Source organism: Syngnathus acus, chromosome 13 (assembly GCF_901709675.1).
Source record: "Syngnathus acus chromosome 13, fSynAcu1.2, whole genome shotgun sequence".
Classification (NCBI taxonomy): Eukaryota; Metazoa; Chordata; class Actinopteri; order Syngnathiformes; family Syngnathidae; genus Syngnathus; species Syngnathus acus.
The window spans coordinates 3,037,213-3,060,740 of NC_051098.1; the positions used below are offsets into that span (position 1 = coordinate 3,037,213).

The 23,528-nt window shown below is 41.7% G+C and overlaps 1 protein-coding gene across 5 annotated transcripts in view; it reads right to left on the reverse strand.

Annotated features, from left to right (window-relative positions):
- The window catches only part of nlk2 (nemo-like kinase, type 2), a 61,664-nt gene that overhangs the window by 6,878 nt on the left and 31,258 nt on the right, over window positions 1-23,528 (reverse strand). Inside the window, exons 9-11 of one of the 5 annotated variants that reach the window (XR_005099956.1) lie at window positions 17,199-17,397; window positions 1,295-1,388; window positions 1,066-1,150 (exon numbers count right to left, since the gene is read on the reverse strand). The exons of 1 other annotated variant lie outside the window; for it this stretch is intronic. Coding sequence is in view for 2 of the 4 variants with exons in the window: in XM_037268419.1 (XP_037124314.1) it covers window positions 1,295-1,388; window positions 17,199-17,397 (293 nt within the window). In the remaining 2 variants the exon portion in view is untranslated. The remainder of the gene's footprint in view (window positions 1-1,065; window positions 1,151-1,294; window positions 1,389-17,198; window positions 17,398-23,528) is intronic. 3 more of the 5 variants (XR_005099957.1, XM_037268419.1, XM_037268420.1) reach the window with 3 other exon arrangements.

A 23,528-nucleotide genomic window follows, 5' to 3' on the forward strand; every position in this document is an offset into this window, starting at 1 on the left:
GTAAAGAACCACCTCGTACTGAAAACTAAAACAAAGATATTCCACAGTATTTACATTCAACATTTACAATCATCTCTTTGACTCAAACATTGAATAAAAGCATTGCAAATACTCAAATATTGAAAAAAAAAAATATCGTGTGCACCTTGAAACCAATAATAATAATTAGTCCATCACATGACATTACGCTCGTCTTTTGCTCTCTGACTCTGTTGTGCAATCTGGCATATGTGACCAGAACTTATTGTTTAGAAAATCTTTGACAAAGTTTAACAGAAAACCATACCCATAAAGGTCAATTTACAAAATAAATACACATGCATAAAATATTAGACTCAAACAAAGACTGTAGAATTGTGTCATGCTAATCAATCCAATGTAATACTAGCGCCAGAAAATTGCAATTCAAATTAATTGCAATGTCGCAATTAAACTGACTTGAAACAAAGCATTAAGTAGACATTTGTGGTGATAGTAATAATTCCAACACACAAACGATGCCTTTGTGATACGTCAATGACGTGAAACCTTCAGCAGAGGTCTCAGTCGAACGTCGACATTGGAGGTGACTATTACAGATGACTTGGCTGATTATTTACTTCCGGTTAGTAACAAAAGATAAAAAGGGGGATTTAAAAAGCTCTCTATGTCATGTCTCTTCATGTCAAGTGATATAATGTTGGTGTTTGAGGTGCCAATTTCCGCATATTGACAGCTGCATACAGCATACAACTCAAGATTGGTTCATTAGGTAAGTTATGCCCAAACTTTCTTCCTTGTCCCCGCTCCTTTGTCAACTCCTCCCTCTTTGATGGAATCTCTGCATGTAAACAGAGAAGCGAGGACCTAGGAATGGGCAATAGTGGAATGTAATGTAAGCTCATCATAACTGCAGTCGACTCGAAGAAACCCCGGCATGTATTCACACACGCAAACAAAAAAGACAATTTCCGTCAGTCATCAGTGAAACTGGAGTCAGTCAGTGACAGACTGAGAGGGTCAGTTGGTGACAAATCCAGTGACGGAAGAAAACCCACTTCCGTTAATGCTTAGTCCGTCAATTACCTTTAATTTCTCGTCATTCGTCAGCAACATTGCCGTCTGTCAGTGACGGGTTGAGGGACCTCACGTCAGGTGCCGGAATGTGAACCTCTGATGATGGGGACATCCCTACTTATATCACAATGAAGTGACTTTTCCAAAACCATCTTTGAAATTGTTTCTAGGCTGACTAGCAGGTTTAGATGAGAACTATTGATGCTGAACTATAACAATGATCATTCTAGCGTCCCACCTGATAAAGCTCTTGAAAGCAGCCGACTGAGGGTTGATGCACAATGGTACTCGACTCCCCTTTTGCTGTTCCAAAATGAACTGATGGATAATCTCTGTGGAAGGGGGAAACAGAAACACAGAAATTAAGAAACTCGGGTATTTTTTGTCAAAAATGGTGAAGGCACAAGTCTTGTCTTTTGAGCCTAACTGGCATCAAGGAGTATTACTCCATATAAAACACAAATGAACAATGTAAGATAATGTAATTACAGAAAAGGTAAGTCAAATTCACACTTAAACTCATTCATATTTCAACATTTATTATCGCTCTAACGGTTTTAGATACATTCGAAGCTGCAGGCACTCGTGCAAAGATAAATAAAAATGAGCATTTTTCTAAATACAGTATCGTACAATTAATTTACACTTAAGTTATTTAATTTTTAGAGAATGTAGTTTTTGTGTTTTAAAAAGAGGGCTTCTTTGATGTTACATGTCTGGCTTGATTGGTAGTAATTAGGAAAAATGCATAAGAATTGAATAATACACTTGTACATATTGATATATTTCACTTTTATGGCAACACTTTCAACACACGATGGGGTTCCAATGAGACGCAATGTGTGTAATTTATTGCTGAACAATAAACACGCATTGGACAATGAAGAGGAAACAAATTACCGTCTTTTTCCATGTATAATGCGCAAAGTTTAACTAATTTATTGCCCTAAAATCTGGGGTGCGCATTATACATGGGTACATTTGTTTTTTTGAAGAAAATCTCCCTCGAAATAAAACTTGAAATCACCTTTCTTCTTGTTTGTCGTCAATCGCGCATCGCATTCAGCCATCCTGCCCAACACACTTAGTCAGTAAAATTCATAATTGACGACACATCGTTTGATGCGATGGTGCAATCCTTGATGGTGTGTTATTGTCAAATATTGTTTGTTTTTTAATCTCCATCGCAAACCGGATATCATACGGAGGCCGCCATGACAGATGCGCAGAACGGATGCGCAAGACACGTCAGCTATATACTAAAGAGCGAGAGTTCAGTTCTAAACCTAAATGCGTATTACAGGTAATATTTTATTTCACAACACTTTGCCTTGTTCCTTTCGTCTCTGCTGTTCACTTCAAACACGCTCCATACGAACACAATGCTCTCGTATCAGACGCTTGCTCGATCACCTGCTCATTTGCTGTCACAATGTACCCTACACAAATCCGAAACATTTCTTCGCTATCGAGTTTGCTAGCGCATGCGCAGTGATACTGACCGGCAGAATAACATCCGGTTGTTCCCAAAGATGATCTTTTTTCTGAAATAATTTTACGTTTACGGACTGAGGTAGGAGTCAAAATTTGGGTGCGTATTATACAAGGGTACAGGCTTTTTTCCAGCATCGACATGCCATTTTTAGGGTGCGTATTATACATGGGGGCGTATTATACATGGAAAATTACGGCAAACTAATTCTACAACGCAAAGAAAAAAACTGCCAGGGGTCAAACCGGAAACAGCAAACATGGTAGCACTGTCATTTCATTGCACGTGCAGTACATCCAAGCATGCGAGCATGTGTCGTGAACATTTCCAAGACAAGGAGTGATTTACAGTTGGAAAGATGACTTAGCAGGTGACATTAAAGCTTGGCTGTGGTTTGTCTTAACACATTCACTGCTAATCCAGTTAATATCTGTGACGCCTATAGCCGTCAATGGCACTGAATGAGTTAACTGTCTGCCATTCCTGGCGCAGGCGGCAGGATTGTGGATGTTATATACATAATTCGAGCTGAGTCCGTGACCGTAATTTAAACCAGTGAGACAATGGACCAAAGCAGCACCCTTATCTTCATGCGGATGAGTTGGGAGGAGATATTAATTACAGCAATGCGTATGTAGCGAGTGAAGACAAGGGGCTGTCCCCCACGCTTTCTGGTCTATTAGTTCTCCAAAGTGTCTTTTGTGCCATCAAAAGACCATCCGGCGCTGCAGCTTTCGCATCAAAAGTGGAATCTCACTCAGTAGATTTCATAGTATTAGCTCGAAACGATATGGCTTCATTCTTTCAGGATTAATATTATAGAGGTGTTTATATGCATTATTCAGTCTCATCCAAAGCTGACACGCATGCATGATTATCTAGTGATGTGTTTAATGAACATGGCGGCCAGCTACTGTATTGGCCCAAATATAAGACGACCCCCTCTTTTTCAAGACTCAAGTTTGAAAAACGTTTTTTTGAACACCAATTTTAATTTTTATACAAACCATGCAAAAACTGTCTATCACATCTTGATATCTGAATATTTTAATTTGTAAACTAAAGTGCAATCACATTTGTAAACGAATGGCTTCTGGTTTTTGAAATGTAAATACCTAAACCAATCTACTGTGACAAAACAACAAAATTGCAATAACTGCATTAACCATCAAAGTGAACTCTAACAATCAAATCTGAATAAGGAAAAACATTGCAATAAAATAATGCAAACTGGTTTAAACTTGAGAGTAGCTGAGATCTGTCTTGTCAGAACATTACTCACAAACATCCTCTGCCTCGCTGTACTGTCACTGTCCTCCTTCCCATCCTCTGGCTTCGCTGGCTCCTCCCATAGCACGTCATCCTCACTGCCGTCCAGGGCATTTGATATGCAACATTTTTTAAACCCGCTCTTTGGGGAAACTGCATCCCATGCGTGGAGGATCCACTCACAGAGCAAACGTACCGGAGGCTTCTGAATCTTTCTCAAAAAAGTCAGAGGGCAGGCGCCGGGCTAGACTTGTTCTGCATCGCAGCATTTGTCCGTTACGCCGCATCATTCTTTTACACCAGCCGAGGCTTGCTTTGAAGTCAGCGGAGGGTATGTTTAGCTCTTTGGCTATTTCCACGGCCTTGAGCTGAATGACAGCTCTGCTGATGGGCATCCCGTCCTTTCGTTTCTCCTCCACGTACGCGGACACCCTCCTGTCGAGCTCTTGAAAGCGGCCGCTCTGAGGACCACGGAAAGTTTTTCTCTGATTGTGAGCATTTTTTAGGCGATCTTTTTTAGCTCTCCATCTCCGTACATTGCACTCTGTGACACCATATTTCACAGTCGCTTTGCAATTGTTTGAAAACTCTGCCTCATTTATCACCATCCTCTTGAAGTTTGCATCGTAACTTCTCCTCAGACGCCGATTAACCTGGCTGATCTTCGACCCACTTTTATCCAGATTGTCACTACGTTTCTCCATTTTCTGTTATCTCTTCTCTTATTTTCTTCTCTTTTCTTTCTGACCGCTATTTTTTATGTTGCTTCTTAGTGCTACCGCTATTTTTATTTTTATTCTTCGTGACAGGGGTTCACGTTGGCCTGGGGAGTTGAGTTCAGTATTTGCTTTAATCTGGCGCCAAATGTCTAGACCCGAATGTCTAGACCCCGAATGTAAGACGACCCCGCCTTTTTCAGTTTTATTGCAATGCAAACAACCTCGTCTTATATTCGGGCCAATACGGTATATTATGTTTAACATTGTTTTAATTGTGTGGATTATTTTGTCACATCTGGGATATAATAGAATGCAATGACCTAATTCAAACCGCATGCATTTTGAAACACGCGCGCTATGGTGCCACAGAGAGAACACACATTGCAAGCGATTTGCTATGTTTGAGTCCTTTGGGGAGCCGTAGCAGAAAGATGGCGGCAAGACATGTCAACATCCTGTATTGTGAGGTGAGGTGATATACCGTAATTTTCCATGTATAATACGCCCCCATGTATAATACGCACCCTAAAAATGGCATGTCGATGCTGGAAAAAAGCCTGTACCCATGTATAATACGCACCCAAATTTTGACTCCTACTTAAGTCCATAAACGTAAAATTATTTCAGAAAAAAGATCATCTTTGGGAACAACCGGATGTTATTCTGCCGGTCAGTATCACTGCGCATGCGCTAGCAAACTCGATAGCGAAGAAATGTTTCGGATTTGTGTAGGGTACATTGTGACAGCAAACGAGCAGGTGATCGAGCAAGCGTCTGATACGAGAGCATTGTGTTCGTATGGAGCGTGTTTGAAGTGAACAGCAGAGACGAAAGGAACAAGGCAAAGTGTTGTGAAATAAAATATTACCTGTAATACGCATTTAGGTTTAGAACTGAACTCTCGCTCTTTAGTATATAGCTGACGTGTCTTGCGCATCCGTTCTGCGCATCTGTAATGGCGGCCTCCGTATGATATCCGGTTTGCGATGGAGATTAAAAAACAAACAATATTTGACAATAACACACCATCAAGGATTGCACCATCGCATCAAACGATGTGTCGTCAATTATGAATTTTACTGACTAAGTGTGTTGGGCAGGATGGCTGAATGCGATGCGCGATTGACAACAAACAAGAAGAAAGGTGATTTCAAGTTTTATTTCGAGGGAGATTTTCTTCTTCTTCAAAAAAAAAAAATGTACACATGTATAATGCGCACCCCAGATTTTAGGGCAATAAATTAGTTACATTTTGCGCATTATACATGGAAAAAGACGGTAGATATCACGAGGCCGACTGTTAGGGTTGATAGATTAGTTTGATCCTATGCTTATGTTGGAATGTAACCTGTAATAATTAACCTAGCTTGTCCTGTCTTAACAAAAGTAGTAGAACAAAGTGCTAAGATCTTTTGAACTGATTGACCAGATGCAGAGGAAGCAATCAAAGTTGTTCTATTTACACAACGTCATAAAAAAAACCCTGCTATGCTTTGACCAGAGGTCAGGGGCTTCAACCCCATCCTGTCCACTCACACCCCCACCCTGTTTCTCTCAATAAAAATGCTCTTGCAAGAGGCCTGAGTCAGACCTCATTTGATCATCGCTGTACGCACAGCGACGAATGACTCTCCACTTGCAAGTGCTTAAAAAGGGCATACTGTCTCCCGTGTGGTTATTGCAAAAATAAGTTAGAGTGAGCACCACTCTAACATTTTGGTGCCGTGACCCGGATTCTCTCATACCCGCATCTGGCCGACGGAGGACGACACGCTGTACACCGTCGACGGGCCAGCGTCCATTAGCCGGACCTGGTAAAGAAAGACCTGGGAAGGAAATTCTTTGCTGGGCCAGCATCTTAGGTCTGCCTTTGCCTGACAGAGGTGGATTGACGGGATCCGGCAGTGCAACGAACCAGGGGACAAGTAAGTTAAAGCCCTAAAGTTGTGTGATTGTGTTGTTGTGAAACGCGTAAAAGGTAGAGGTGCACGAGATATAGCTTGGGTTTAAGTCCCAGGGGAAGAAACAGGCTAAGAAAAGCAGAGCTTCTTTTTCGTTCATCGAAGAAGTGCGTAGATTCTTCTTTGTCTGTTTTTCCAAGCTGAGGGATCGGGCTTGGGTTAGTGTCCCAGTGGTAGGAACGTGCTAAGAAACACGAAGCTTCTTTTTTTGTTCATCAAAGAAGAGCGTAGATTTTTCTTTGTCCATTTTTCCGGCCAAAGAACAGCTTGGGTTCGACTCCCAGTGGAAGAAACGGGCTAGGAAAAAAAACAGAGCTTCTTTTTCTTAATTGAAGAAGGGCGTAGATTCTTTTTTGCCCGTTTTTCCAAGCTGTTTGCATGAAAGTTGTGTGGTTGAGTGTGACTGGTAGGATAAATTGACTAAAAAGCAGTTCTAGCATTGATCCACGGCAATAACACAGGCTAGTAGTTTGTTGAAAGGTCAATTTAAACCTGCATTGAGGATCCTCAAAGAAAAAAACTTGAAAAAAATTGGAAAAACTAAAACTACTAAAATTAAGATGGGAAATAAGAACGGTAAATCTCTAGCTCTTGAAGGAGATGAGAAGTACATGGCGAGTAGATTTCTTAATTGTAGGCGATACATGCCTAAGTGGAAGAAAAAGTATGGAGTAGAAGGGAAGTTGAAAGTTGAAATGTGGAAGATAGTGGTTGAAGTTTTGGAGGAGAGTGTGGGTAAGAAGAGAAAGGGACTGAAAAAGGAAAGAAAAGAGAGAGAATTGAGTTGTGCTAGAGTGTGGTTGAAAGCTTCGCAAGAGAGAAGAGAACAAATCCAAAAGACAAAAGATAGAAAGGTGAAAAGTGATGAGGCCGCAACTATGTCAGGCCGGAAGACAATGAGGCCGCTGTCCCGGCCGTTGCTCAGGCCGTTGCTCAAGGCGCAGCTCAAGGCGTAGCTCAAGCAGAGGACCAAGAGGGGCCTTCCGCTCTTATGCAAAACTTGTATCCAAATTTAACAGACCTGCACCCTCCCCCATACAATAGTAAAAAAAGTCAGGGTCACATTATTAGAAGTCCTGTACAAACGAGGTTTGACCACTGCTGCTAGATTTTCCCAAAATTTAGACAATGTTGATGTGTGCCCAATGATACAGGTGCCAAACCCTATTGTAGGGGAAGGCCACCCTCCACATACATATGTTTTTCGGCCATGGACTTTGGAGGAAGCAAGAAAAGCAGTTGAAGGGGTTACCCCTGTTGCTGAAGACCCAGATAAATGGGCAGAAGACATAGCTGGAATCATACATACATTCCTACAGATTAAATGGGCATGAGACAGGAGAAGCTGCAATGTCTTCTTTGGGAAAAGACTGGGCAAAGGTTAGAGGGAATTATACAGGTAGAAATAACCAAGGGCCTTTTCCCTATCCCGTTGAGGGAAATCAATTGGGAGGGGAGTATGCAGCACAATGGAATGATCTTGTGCAAAGAGTGAGAACTATATTTCAAAGACGAGCAAATTATGGTCATTTGGCAGGAATAAAACAGAAGCCTGGGGAAGATACTGATGATTTTCGCTTAAGATTTGAAAAAGAATTCAGGGTGCATAGTGGCATCCCATTCAATGATTCAGCTGAGAGTGCTTATCAGCAACAGCTTAAAAATGCGCTCCTCACTGGTTTCCGCCCTGACTTAGGCAACTGGGTGAGGAAACACTTGGTGGAAGCGGACACTGCTTGTGTTACAACGACCATGCAGTGGGCCAGAGACGCTGACAAAGTGATCAAAAAAGGCGAAAGTTCTGTTGTATTTCATCTCGATCAGGGGTTCTTAACCGGGGGTATCCATACCCCTGGGGGTATGGGACCCAAATGCTGGGGGTATGGGACTCGATCTCTCGTAATCAGGTATTTTTTTTAGTATCTCTCGTTATTTTCTTCTATTTTTTACCTATTATTGTTCACAGGTTATTTTTTTTTAGTTACGCTTATGTTCTTGTTCACTGTCGTTATGCTTGTAAGTAGTTAAAATCTGACAATCTCAAATGAACGTAAAAATCTGCAGACCTAACGATTAATCTGTAGAGATGGCAGCACTGACAGCACAGGCAGTGGGTGTTGTGGCCATCAGCTGAGCTCTGGCGGGACCACAAGCAGCATAACTGACCACAACATCGCTGTAGCGTCAAAAAGCCGTCCGCCCCCTCACCCACAACATTCATATTCACGCCTCACTCCCACACCACAGCAGTTATTTTGTCCTGCATCACACTCACTACACCACAACACACCCATCCTCCCCTAAGGAAAATATTAACACAGAAGGAATAATAAGGCAAGTAAATATGAGGTCAAAAGCTCTTCTTTCTTGCTCTTTTTTTTAGGGTTAGGGTTAATAATTATTTCAACAGTCAAGTGAAGGGGGTATGGTACCATATTGGACAATCCATTGGGGGTCTGGAATCATTCGAAGGTTAAGAACCCCTGATCTAGATGATGATGGTAATGATCTAGATGAAGATACAACGGTCTTCTTCCAAAGTTCCCAAAGGGGCAGAGGAAGAGGTAGAGGCCAACAAGGTCGCAGGCCGCCATATAATTCAAAATCCCCATCAGACACAGAGACCTGTTGGAACTGTGGGAAACGAGGACACTTTGCAAGAGAGTGTCGTCAGGCAAAACAAAACCAATCCAAGGGCGGAGGAAGAGGCAGAGGAAAAGTCAAATTTTCAGCATGACAAGCTTCCTCCCCTTTGACCGCTCATGCTCATACAGAGAAAGAAATAATACATGTCCATACAGCAAAACATGTCATTGTCAGATTAGAACATTTTTTAGATTATTAGAGCTCCTGTCCATACAAGACGTATGACAATGCTGTTTGTATGCCCAATGACAAATGACCAGAGATCAAATTGTGTGCACACTAAAGTTAAAATTTGCAAATCAAGTGGTAAAGAAATGCAAATTGCTTCTAAAAGATGAATAAAAAATTAAAATGTGCTGTCCTAGCGTGCGTGGTAGGGACCAGCTCATGATCGACTGCAGGGAATGGCCAGCCTGTGACGAATCATTGGTGCTGGGGCCCCACCCCTCGTGCGTGAGAGCCGTGCATGTGTGTGCGTATGTGTTAAAATGATGAAATTGGCTAAACTTTTAGTGCAAAGAACTTTGCTAGACTGTGGTCTATCCAATTTGCACCGCAAAACTGAAATAATTTTGAAAAATAAAAAAGAGAGGGAACAAAAAAAGCTGTTTGCGGGCAGAAACTGATCTTAAGTGTCGAGCCCTCATGAGAAATTGGGGAAAAAAACCAAAAAACGATTTAACATGCTTTCAGGAATTGGATGAGGCAAAATTGTGAATTTAAGACATTGCAATGCTACATTTAATAGGAATAATTGATTGGTTGTGTTATAAGATTATACAAATTTTTATATGCGAGTTAAATCCGAGAGATTGAGTTGGTTAAATTTAAAAACAAAGAAAAATCCTGATTAATTTGCCAGTAGTTTTTTTGTGTTGAGTATGATATATGAATGTTGTGTGAAGAGCTTGAAAAGAGTGGGACCAATATGTGATGAAAAGACTCCTTTTTGGAGACTGTGTGAGATGCAAATGAGCAAGGATGAATGATCGCCTGAATGAAAGGAATATACAGGTTGTATGGTTGAAGTTGTTGGAGACTACTATGGAAAATTAGTAGAAAACCTTTGAAGAAAGAGTGATTTTGAGTAAGTTAAATGCTAAGAAAAAAAAAGTTGCTTTTGGATTGATAATTAACTAGAGATAGAAACTAGAGAACCAGTAACACATGCAGATGTGTGAACTGGGAAACTGAGAAGCATTTTGGAAAGAAAGTCAAATTAAATGATGATAGAATCATATGTAGTAAAGAACACATCCTCCCAAAAAGTTTGCATGGGCATCGCCAAGCCTCAGAAGGAGGGAGGGAGTAGGACAGATAGTGAAAGATAGGAATAATACAACACTTTACGACATATGGATTCTCTAATACATTTGGCGTCATACCATTCGGTTAAAATTTTCTCAAACTTTTCAAACTTTTGCTGTAAGCAATCGGAAGATGATTGAAAAGTGACTAAAGAAGCTATGAGGAAGTGGTGTAGCTGTTTGGAAGGGCACGCGCTTATGCGCTTCCCTGGCTAATCAACATTTGTTTGACTGATAAGAAAAGGAACCATCTGCTACAGGACTTAGTCCATTCCTCCAGTAACCAAGATCAGAGAATCTCATTTAAAACAGGAGGGAATAAATGGGATAGCCCCTGTCATAAATGGTCTTTGGTCAGGAGGAATCATTAGGAAGTGCTCAAACTCTTCTTGCAAACGCTCCTATTTGCCCAGTTCAAAAGGGCTATACAACTGATTGGTGAATGATACAAGATTTACAAAAAGCAGACATGAACAGTCCTTGGCAGATAGCATGATCAGAGCACTCAAACTGAAAGATGTGTCAAATGCAAATTTACTGCCGCCTGATCTTTCTTCCCCACAGGTCAACAACCGCTCCAAGTCAGGAGACTGGGACGACATGAAGGTCGTCAAAAAGGACAAACTGGGCCAGCCATGGTGGGAGGGGCCATTCCAAGTCTTGCTGACTACCCCCACTGCACTGAACATTGCTGGAAGGCCCAGCTGGATTCACCTCAGCCACTGGACGTTACAGAGAGTGCTGTACCCCATTTTCGGAGTGGGGGGAAGTCTGACTACAAAGGGGTCGTTTAGGGCGGGGCGTCTCAATGTTGGTGAAGAATGGAATCCATAAGATCCCCACTCTGACTAGGCAATGGGAAATATCGGTGTCTCTGCCATCCTAGTAGCAACGGGGCTCCACACGCCAGGTGGATCCTCTGCTGCGTTGTGGTTGGAGCGTGCTATGGTCTATGGACTCATCTGAATAGACCAATTGACAATGTCGACCGAGGGAAATGATGGTCACGTGATGAGAACTTTGAGGACTGGTCATGGGACCCCAGAAACCCACACGAAACCAACACTTGGTACCGGGGTGTGACGTTCACTGTGAGATCCCACACACAGAAGGGATGCTTTGTGTGTTCCAAAACCCCCCTTCCGCCACACAAGTTCACCTGGAGGCCAGAACAATGACTGTCACCGAAGCGAAATGCATGACCTCTGTGGGAGGAGTTGGATTTCAACTCCGTGCTGTCACAGTCAGTGATGCTACTCCTACCGCCCTGGACTCACAGAAAAGAACCTGTGATCGAACTCTTTTGGATTAGTCCCAATGTGACTGTTGAAGGACGATAGATGCCACAAGTGGCCTAAACAAAAAGGCTACCTGGAATGGACTGCACGTGTTTCATCCAAGAAAATGAAGCCCACGAATGCATTAACGACTGCTCTCCAGGAGGAAACTGGATGGGAGCTTTGGACATCACCGCTGAGTGTCAGCAGGATAAGAGAGCCATTTCAAGTGGTGAGGGCTCTCCGACAAACATGGCTGCACCATCAAACGGAACATACTTTATACAGAATGGCAGGTGGCTTTGTGGTCACAAGGTTTATCGGATGTTGCCCGCCAACTGGACAGGAGTGTGTGCACCTGTGTGGGTGACAGACCATACCTACAGGATACAACATCATCAGCTGACGACAGCACACAACTCTTCTGGACGTCGACGCAGCGCTGTTGCAGCCTTTGAACCACATGATCCCGTTTGGGGCACGAATTTCCCTGACAGCCATAAAGTGTGGTCCGCCGGTGATAAAATCGTTCATGCGTTTTTTCCTTGGATCGGAGTTGGAAAACAATCACTTTTCATCGAGACACTGAACTATCGTTTTCAATCCTTTGTGAATCTCTCACTGCAAGTCAACGATGGACAAAATAGAGAGATTCAGGCTATTCGACTGATGGTCTTGCAAAACAGGATGGGTCTGGACTTGATGACGGGCAGCACAAGGTGGTGCGTGCCACATCATTGGGACTTCCTGTTGCACATACATTCCAGGAGATAACGACACGCACATCAAGGATGCCATGAACTCACTGAGGAATTTACAGCAGGCCATGTCGGAGGATAAAATCCCACATCAATGGGATTTCTTTTCATGGCTATTCTCTGGCGCTTGGTGGCAGTTGCTGTTGAAACTTGTGGTTCCTGTGCTTGCTGTGCTGGTATTGTTGTGCTTGTTTACGACCTGTGTTATCCCATGTTTGAAGTCTGCTGTGACGAGGGTTGTGTCTTCTACCGTAGCACAAGCACGTATACAACTTCTCAGACATGACGGATGTGATGACTATAATGTGCTGCGAAACGTGGATTGCGTAGATGCTGTTTAGCCGAGCATGTTTTACAGAAACTTGATGATTTGACCATCGAAAATGCCTCGCAAGTGATGGATACAATGATGTACTGTTTGTGTTTTTTATTGATCTTTTTTATTGTTATTTTTACGATTCTTCTTTCTTCATTATATTTTCGTGTTTGTTGATTGGGGTGACATAATCATATGATAAACAGGAGGGATATGTTAGGGTTGATAGATTACCATTTTTTCCATGTATAATGCGCCCCCATGTATAATACGCACCCTAAGAATGGCATGTTGATGCTGGAAAAAAGCCTGTACCCATGTATAATACGCACCCAAATTTTGACTCCTACTTAAGTCCGTAAACGTAAAATTATTTCAGAAAAAGATCATCTTTGGGAACAACCGGATGTTATTCTGCCGGTCAGTATCACTGCGCATGCGCTAGCAAACTCAATAGCGAAGAAATGTTTCGGATTTGTGTAGGGTACATTGTGACAGCAAACGAGCAGGTGATCGAGCAAGCGTCTGATATGAGAGCATTGTGTTCGTATGGAGCGTGTTTGAAGTGAACAGCAGAGAAGAAAGCGCATCTGTAATGGCGGCCTCCGTATGATATCCGGATTTAAAAAAAATAAAAAATAAAAAATAAAAAAAATGTACCCATGTATAATGCGCATCCCAGATTTTAGGACAATAAATTAGTTAAATTTTGCGCATTATACATGGGAAAAAAACGGTAGTTTGATCCTATGCTTATGTTGGAATATAACCTGCAATAATTAACCTAGCTTGTCCTGTCTTAACAAAAGTAGTAGAACAAAGTGCTAAGATCTTTTGAACTGATTGACCAGATGCAGAGGAAGCAATCAAAGTTGTTCTGTTTACACAACGTCGTAAAAAAAAAAAACTGCTATGCTTTGACCAGAGGTCAGGGGCTTCAACCCCATCCTGTCCACTCTCACCCCCACCCTGTTTCTCTCAATAAAAATGCTCTTGCAAGAGGCCTGAGTCAGACCTCATTCGATCATCGCTGTACGCACAGCGACGAATGACTCTCCACTTGCAAGTGCTTAAAAAGGGCATACTGTCTCCCGTGTGGTTCCTGCAAAAATAGGTTAGAGTGAGCACCACTCTAACACCGTGCTCACTCTAACACCTACCATTAAATTAAAAAAATGTACGTTGATGTGATAACTTTTTTTTTTGGCCATTACTGAAATTGATAGGATTTAAAACAGTGGTTCTTAACCTGGGTTTGATCAAACCCTAGGAGTTCGGTGAGTCAGTCTCAGAAGTTCGGCAGAGCCTCCGCTACGGAGGTTCGAATACACCTCATTTATCGTGTAAATTCATGATGACGCATATCTGAATTGGTCTCGCAAAGGCAACAGCAGAAGTCACGCTGATTTGCGAGTACCGTAATTTTCGGACTATAAGTCGCGGTTTTTTTCATAGTTTGGGTGGGGGGGCGACTTATACTCAGGAGCGACTTATGTGTTTTTTTTTTTTTCAAAAAATTTAAAAAAAAAAAAAAAAAAAATGAAACCGCGATAAACGAACCGCAATGTAGCAAGGGATTACTGTAATTTGAATTTCAAGTAACGACAGCAGCGCGAAACCATCTGCGTCACTCCAATTCATTAAATCCATCAATCGTCCTTTGTCAACAATGCGTGCGCGCCGCTGACGGCTTTTGCACTTAAAAATATTCCACAGGCCCATATAACGATATATAAATTATATATCAAATAACTATTATATAAGCAATAATGTTATCAAACCATCTGTGCACTCTAAATCATTAAATCCATCGATCAAATTCCTCGTCCTTTGTCAACATCGCCGCGCGTGCGCCCTGACGTCAGCCTCGTCGTTATTCCACAGATCTACTATATAACTATATTGTAGCGTTAACAAAGTTCAAGGAAAGACGTGGGTTTGGTAAACGGCTCTTTATTTAACAAAACAAACTTACAGGCGTGTGGCGGCGTGGACGTCCAGCCACGGAAGGGGACGAGAGCTCCATACAATAGGACCGGGCGTGCGTAGAAGCCATGACCGAGCCCCATGCACCGTCCTCGGACAGCCACCCGGCTGAGCGCCGGGCCTCGACTTCCATCCACGGAGCTGAAAGGCAGCTCGGTAGAGTAGGACCGGGCGTGCGTAAAAGCATTGTCCGAGCACCATCCACCGTCCCTGGACAGCCACCCGGCCGAGCGCCGGCGCCCGACTTCAATCCACGAAAGTGAAAGTAAGCTGGACGAGTGACGCGCGACAGCAGCGCGACAGCAGCGCGACAGCAGCGCGACAGCAGCGCGACGCGACGTCGCGCGTCAGCAGCGCGACGGTTGTTTACATAAAGGACAAAGATCGACTCGTCCAGCTTTCTTTCACTTTCGTGGATTGAAGTTGGGCGCCGGCGCTCGGCCGGGTGGCTGTCCAGGGACGGTGGATGGTGCTCGGACAATGCTTTTACGCACGCCCGGTCCTACTCTACCGAGCTGCCTTTCAGCTCCGTGGATGGAAGTCGAGGGCCGGCGCTCAGCCGGCTGGCTGTCCGAGGACGGTGCATAGGGCTCGGTCATGGCTTCTACGCACGCCCGGTCCTATCGTATGGAGCTCTCGTCCCCTTTCGTGGCTGGACGTCCACGCCGCCACACGCCTGTAAGTTTGTTTTGTTAAATAAAGAGCCGTTTACCAAACCCACGTCTTTCCTTGAACTTTGTTAACGCTACAATATAGTTATATAGTAGATCTGTGGAATAACGACGAGGCTGACGTCAGGGCGCACGCGCGGCGATGTTGACAAAGGACGAGGAATTTGATCGATGGATTTAATGATTTAGAGTGCACAGATGGTTTGATAACATTATTGCTTATATAATAGTTATTTGATATATAATTTATATATCGTTATATGGGCCTGTGGAATATTTTTAAGTGCAAGAGCCGTCAGCGGCGCGCACGCATTGTTGACGAAGGACGATTGATGGATTTAATGAATTGGAGTGACGCAGATGGTTTTATTAACGTGTTATTTATGTAATAGTTTTTTGAATAACTCTGAATTTTACGTCAGGGCCGTTCTCAGCTCTTAGTTTGTGTTTATGTCACGTTAGCATAGCTATCGTTTAGCCTGTTGTTGCTCGTTCATGACTGTTCTTGGTGTTGGATTTTGTCGAATAAATTGCCCCCCAAAATGCGACTTATACTCCGGAGCGACTTATATATGTTTTTTTTCACTTTTTTGGGCATTTTATGGCTGGTGCGACTTATACTCCGGTGCGACTTATAGTCCGAAAATTACGGTATGTAATTTGTTGTGAGTTCATGCATTGTATTGGTTATGTTCTTTGAACAAGGTGATGTTCATGCATGCCTCTTTTTGTGCACCAGTAAAAAACATGTCTTGAATTTTTATTTTATTTTTTTCACTAAAGAGGGGTTCGGTGGATGCGCATATGAAACTGGTGGGGTTCAGTACCTCCAACAAGGTTAGGAAGCACTGATTTAAAATGACTGAACATTGACAAATCAAAACTCTTAACACATGGCACGATAGTTATTATATGTACATAAAAAATAAAGTTATCAGATTAGTTGAGAAAATAATTTTTCACTGTAAATAAGGATCCCTTTGAGTTTTTTAGGCATAAATGTACTTTTTGTGTTATAATCAGTGAAGAAGATTTTTGATCATCACTACTACATTATGTTGTGATCAAAATTGTATTACTTGACTTATGACTTGTTTGAACCAAGTAATGACTTGATTCAATTTGCATGAGTCTCCATAACCCCACCTCTACTGTAACACGGAACTTGAGGGTTACAACTTGAGCGTTATATGCAACTAGCAATGTGGGTCTACCACCGATCATTATTCAACATTGCAAAGCATATACGACAGCCAGTTTGTGATGTCACTGCGTAGATCCATTGATTAAAACACCGACATAAAGCCGATCCACTGGCCTATGAAGCAGCGGACTTTTCCATCAGCACAGAGCAGGAGTGGAGCAGGAGAGGCATGAGAGCATCAGCACGATCGATATAACTCCTCTAATTTACTGTGCAGTCATTGTTCATTGTTTTATGTCTCAGTAATTCATTATAATCATAATTGTTAATGTGTAATATGTAGGCGTACTATGCATTGTGTAGCTGTATTGTACAACATTTTTAGGGGTAGAGCAATGTTTGAACATGCTTATAAGCATTTAAACTGCTATTAAAGTGTTTTGGAATCATATCGTGTGGTTTATGGTTTAAAGTTTTAAACTTTAAAATATTAATAAAGGCAATTATAATCAAGCATCAATTATTCCAGTCCAGCTCTGGTCCAGTCTACACTCAATCAAAAGGTTATATAAAAAGTGCAATGGTCTTCAACTTACCTTTGACTTGTCTCACAGAGCTTAGATTCTTCTCAAAGCCATCATCAAACTTGGGGTTGGTGAGAGGCTCAAAGTCACTTGTGTAAACGCGGCCAGAGGATGTTGTGTAGCAGCATTTACACATGCACGTGTGGTAGCGTAATCGACCCTCATCCAGGTACGGGTGTGCCAGGGCATCCTTTGCTGAAATCCGCTTCGACTGAGGACCACATAGGCAGATTACTTGGAATTATGTACGTATGTAATAATAAATTTCAGGTATAAGGTATTACCCCAGAAGGTTATTTTGATAGTATACCTTCCAGTCCAATTGAGAACTTGACAGCAACAACTTGTCATTACTAGCACTTTAAAGACCACAAAGTATTGGGGTTGCATAAAATAAAAATGTGTCATGACAAATGAAAAGACACTATAACAACATTTAATACTCTTGACTCTGGACTTTAAATAAAGAGCGGGTATGGTTCTTTTTTATAAAAAGAAGCTTCTCTGCATTACCTGTTGTAACTGTTTGTTTCATCCACCCATTGTCACTATGGTAGACATAATACATTGTTGCCATGGAGAATCAGTGATTGGTTTGGGGTTATCTAGAGTTAGCCCCGAGGGAGAAGGGCCCCGCATGTTTTTGGGTCTGATAAATGAATGCATCTCTGGGGTTCAATTCGTGTTTGCATGTTATTATTTCTAGAATCTCAGTTATCCAATTAATGGCAGATTGCTAAAAAGAATCATAACTGATCTAATGAGCCTTTCACATTATCATTGTATAGATCCATGGGCACTGGGTACTTAGCCTTACATGGTTTAATGTTTGAGACAAACACATGCTACTGGCAGGATCAACTTGGTTTTCTGCCTTGCCATGCGGGCAAGCGAGCGTGGCGGCTGTGCCGCAGCACATCACCCACTTGCCTTGGTTCCTCCGCCACGGCAAGGACATAGCTGAACAGCATTAAAGCTTGAGAAACCCAATGACTGCCGGATGGACCGCACAAAAACGAACAAGGCAGGAAGCTTCGTCCCCGACTAGCTCCCTCCTAGCCCACCCATAAAACAAAAAAAACAAAAAGAAATGAATAAAGATGGGAGAAAATAAATATGTATTGTATTGTACATGTCAAAAACTTCAGTACCAATTCAATGAGTGATAATAAAAGTACAATTACAATTGAGAATTGCTTCGTGTTTTATTTGTGTTCCTTTGTCCGTCTCGTTAGGTTATTGTGTGCACCTATGCTCGTTTTCCCTACCCTTGATGCTACCCAATCAGCTCACTCGGACCCCTTGTGTTGGAGTAGTTATGATACCGTAATACGCGGTATCATATACAGTTTACGGTGTATAGTCACCCTAAAAAGGAACCCGGAATAGTTAGACACTCAGGACGTGGACTCCATCAAAGAGATTGATCTTCGAGACATCCTCGATTTTGCAAGAAAGCAATGGCCTAAAGCTGGTAAACTAAAGGACTATTTTAAACATGGACTTTTGGAATTATAAAGTCATGACCGTGTCCAATGCGTTTAGGGAATGTAACACGCAACATTACACATCACAGTTTATGGTCGCTCTCTGTTTCCAAGATCGAACATTTTCATTTCAAATAATGTTTCTTAAGTACACGTGTTTTTATGACTTTGTTTTTACTCTGTTTTGCTGTAATAATACGATGTCCATTAGTTTTATGTTTTGAAGTTTGGTTCCAAATACATTTTTGTAAAGACTTCTTATAATCTTTAATAATTATTTAATATTAATTTTCACCCTGAACAATGATGTTATTCCCAAAATGCAAACGAGTGTTACGTATACTACCGTTCGAAATTTCGGGGTTACTTAGAAATGTCCTTATTTCTAAAAATAAAATCACTATTTTTCAATGAGGATAAACTAATCAGGAATACACTCTATACCAGGGGTCGGGAACTTATGGCTCGCGAACCATATATGGCTCTTTTGGTGACTGCGTCTGGCTCGCGGACAACTCTGACATTTATTTACACAATTGAAGTCATAAATCATTTTGTTATATTATCAAAGTAAAAAATAGACCTACTGAAATCAAAATGTTAAATTAGCTTTCAAAATATAAAATATGATCACGTTTGCAATCCATGCCATCTGTTTTCTACCACTGAAATCTATGGTTGCGTTATATCAGCCAATCCCAGCTGCCTTTCGGTGTACAGAAGGGTGACGCTAGGTCGGACAAAAAAAAGCGCGATTTTTATTGGATAATACGGGGCCGTGAGAGAAAAAATTCCATCCGCTTTATTTAAAGTTTCAGCTAGCTAGCTGGTGTGTGCCAGGCAAGCAAGAAAGATGGCTAAGAGAAAAAAAGATGAAGATTACCGAACATTTCAGAGTGAGTGGACCGAAGAATTCGCATTTGTGGAGAGAGGAGGCTCTGCTACGTGCCTCACATGCAATGACAAAATTGCATCAATGAAACGCTCCAATATCAAGCGCCACTTTGAGACACGACATGCTACATTTGCAACCAAATACCCAGCTGGGGACAGCAGATAGAAGGCGTGTGAAGAGCTCCAGAGGAAGGTCCAAGCTAGTCAACAGCAACTCCGTGTATGGACCAGACAAGGTGACTTTAATTCAGCTAGTTTTGCTGGCGCATTAGCAATTGTGAGGAACGGAAAGCCATTCACTGATGGCGAGTATTTCAACATTTATGCTTGATGTGGCTAATGAACTTTTTGACGACTTCACGGATAAAGAAAAGATACTCAAACGGATAAGTGACATGCCTCTGTCAGCAAGAACCGTTTACGATCGGGCCATTATGACTGATGAGAGCCTCAAAGCCTGCATGAAGCTAAACCTCACTGCATATCACCCGGACTACAAAGCCATCAGCAAAACGATGCAGCCCCATAAGTCTCATTAATGGTGAGTTTTTTTTTCTAGGCTTCAATGTAAAAACGTTTTTAAAAAGAATACATTAGTACACTCAAGAAATCGTTGGTCTTAATTCAAATACATGCATTTAATTGTATTTAGCCCATCGTTTTTTTTTAAATGGTATGGCTCTCACGCCAAAAAGGTTCCTGACCCCTGCTCTATACATTGTTAATGTGGTAAATGGCTATTCTAGCTGAAAACATCTTGTTTTTAATGCAATAAATAGTTAAATAATAAATAATATACTGTATTTTTTGCACTATAAGCTGCACTTAAAAGCATTTAATTTACCGTATTTTCCGCCCTATAAGGCGCACCTAAAAACCAAAATTTTTATCAAAAGTCGACAGTGCGCCTTATAGTCCGGTGCACCTTATATATGGATCAATTGATGAATTTGTTGATCCATACTGGTTGTACACAGTGCTCTGCCAAAATGTTTCAGTACGTTTTAGTACGACTAGTAAATTACAAGGTCGCATCGCTTCCCAACATTACGGCAACTGTAGTCAGGGGGCATCACCGAATAGCTGTTGTACCCGCGAGGCTATTTCATTTCAAAATAGGCTGCTCCGTTAATGTTTCGAGTAAATTTACGGATTGATATGGAAGGGAAACATAGGTAAGCAGTACCAATGTGTTAGATCGAACTTTAGTCAGTTCCGATCATTTTATAGGAGATCGTTTGAGAAACGCGATTGTTTACACTTTGCTGAGGCTCATGGGAGATTGCGAGCTGAGGCTCATGGGACTTTGCGGATGGCTAATGCTATAACGATAGCTGCTATACGTACCAGGCTATTTCATGTCAAAATAGGCTGCTCTGTTAATGTTTCGAGTAAATCTACGGATCGATATGGAAGGGAAACATAGGTAAGTAGTACCAATGCGTTAGATCGAACTTTAGTCAGCTCCGATCATTTTATAGGAGATCGTTTGAGAAACGCGATTGTTTACACTTTGCTGAGGCTCATGGGAGATTGCGAGCTGAGGCTCGTGGGACTTTGCGGATGGCTAATGCTATAACGATAGCTGCTATACGTACCAGGCTATTTCATGTCAAAATAGGCTGCTCTGTTAATGTTTCGAGTAAATCTACGGATCGATATGGAAGGGAAACATAGGTAAGTAGTACCAATGCGTTAGATCGAACTTTAGTCAGTTCCGATCATTTTATAGGAGATCGTTTGAGAAACGCGATTGTTTACAGAGGGCTCGTTGGTTATTGGCTAGTGGATGCATACCGCAACCCTAGTCAACCTCAGTTTGTTGCAGTATAGTTTCTATTTTATGCGCCTTATAATCCGGTGCGCCTTATATATGGACAAAGTTTTAAAATGGGCCGTTCATTGAAGGTGCGCCTTATAATCCGGTGCGCCTTTTAGGGCGGAAAATACGGTACTCAAAAAACCACAGTGCGCCTTATAATCCGGGGCACTTTATTTATGGATCAGTTGGTGAATTTGTTGATCCATACTGGTTGTACACAGCGCTCTACCAAAATGTTTCAGTACGACTAGTAAACTACAAGGTCGCACCGCTTTCAGCATTACGGCAACCGGGGTCTGGGGCGTCACCGAATTAATAGCGGTAAGCACTCATACTGTGCTTACTCCTAGTCCAACACCACTTGTGTGTATAAAGACGCCAAAATGACACGCATGCCACTATCTGCCAATGGATTGTGGACGCCTGGGCTGATATATCAGTCTCAACAGTGGTCTGAGCTTTCGCGAAGGCAGGAATAATAACTGAACTGGCAGGGAATAGCAGAGACACTGACGCGGATAATGATGAGAGGGAGCCGGGCATAATGAATGCCGCATTCGGCCAACTGTTCAATTCGGACACGGAAGAGGAAGAATTCGATGGATTTGTGGACGGGGATATGTAATATGTACGTTAACATTTGAACAGCATCGTGTTATTGTGCAATGTTTGTATTGTATATCGTTCAACTGTTCAAAAAATCTCTTCAATTCGGACACGGAAGAGGAAGAATTAGACGGATTCGTGGACGGGGATATGTAAATATGCACATTAACGTTTGAACAACGTCGTGTTATTGTGCGATGTTTGTGTTGTATATCGTTCGACTGTTCAAAAAAACTTGAATTCGGACACGGAAGAGGAAGAATTCGACGGATTCGTGGACGGGGATATGTAAATTTGCATATTAACGTTTGAACAACGTCGTGTTATTGTGCAATGTTTGTATTGTATATCGTATTGTATATAAAGTTTGCTATATATAAAGTTTGAGGGATTTGTGGATGGGGATATGTAAAGACACACATTATAGTTTGAACAATGTTGTGTTATTGTGCAATTTTTGTATTGTATGTCGTATTGTATATAATGTTTGCTGTAAATAAAGTTTGACTGAATACCTCATTGACTGGTTTGACATTCCCTTTAGCACAGCTCCATCTAGTGCATGCATAACGCAAACCCAGTCAACCCCAGTTTGATGCAGTAGCTTCTATTCTATGCGCCATTTAATCCGGAGCGCCTTATATATGAAAATATTTCTAAAATAAAACATTCAATGAAGGTGCGCCTTATAATCCAGTGTGCCTTATAGTGCAGAAAATACTGTCCTACATAGTTGTATAAAGGCCCATTTCCAGCAACCATCTCTCCAGCGTTCAAATGGTCCATTGAGTTTACTAATTGTGTTACAAGGCTAATGGATAAGAAATCCCTTGAAAACCCTTAAACCCTTATGCAATTATGTTAGTTTTCATGGAAAACACTAAATTGTCTGGGTGACCCCAAACTTTTTAACGATACTGTATTTCCCGACTGCAATTTCCCGATACACTTGCATACATGGATCTAAACTTTTTCCCTTTCCAAGAATTTCTATATAACGCACTTTCGGGGTTAATGTGATTCCCAAATTCTGGACCTCAAAGTCCATGTAAAATCGAGGCTAAACTGTATGTCCTAGTCATGTTGTCTTGTCACTCTTTATCGCTTCATGTTCCAAGCTGTAGTCCTAGTTTTTGTTTATTCTGGCCCTTCTGATTTTGTACTTTTGTTTATTTTTTATTATTATGACATTCCTTGGTTATGCCTTTTTTTTATTTTTTTTTATTAAACTTCCCTGGGTTAAAAAAAAATAATAATTTGAGTTGAAAATTGGACCAACTCAAGAAGTTGGGTCAATTTAACCCAATTTCCTGTATTCACTTCACTGGTTCTTTTATATCAAACAAATTATTTTAGGTGCATTACCTGACATGTTTCGGCGGGTACTTCCGCCTTCATCAGAGTGTCACTGATGTGGTTGTGACGCGTCTTTAGCAGCTGATGGATGAAGGCGTGGCTCACTTGTCAGATTTGACAGGTGAGTCACGCCCTCTGCTGTCCGTTCACCTCTCCAGAATGCTGTTCCAGGTTGTA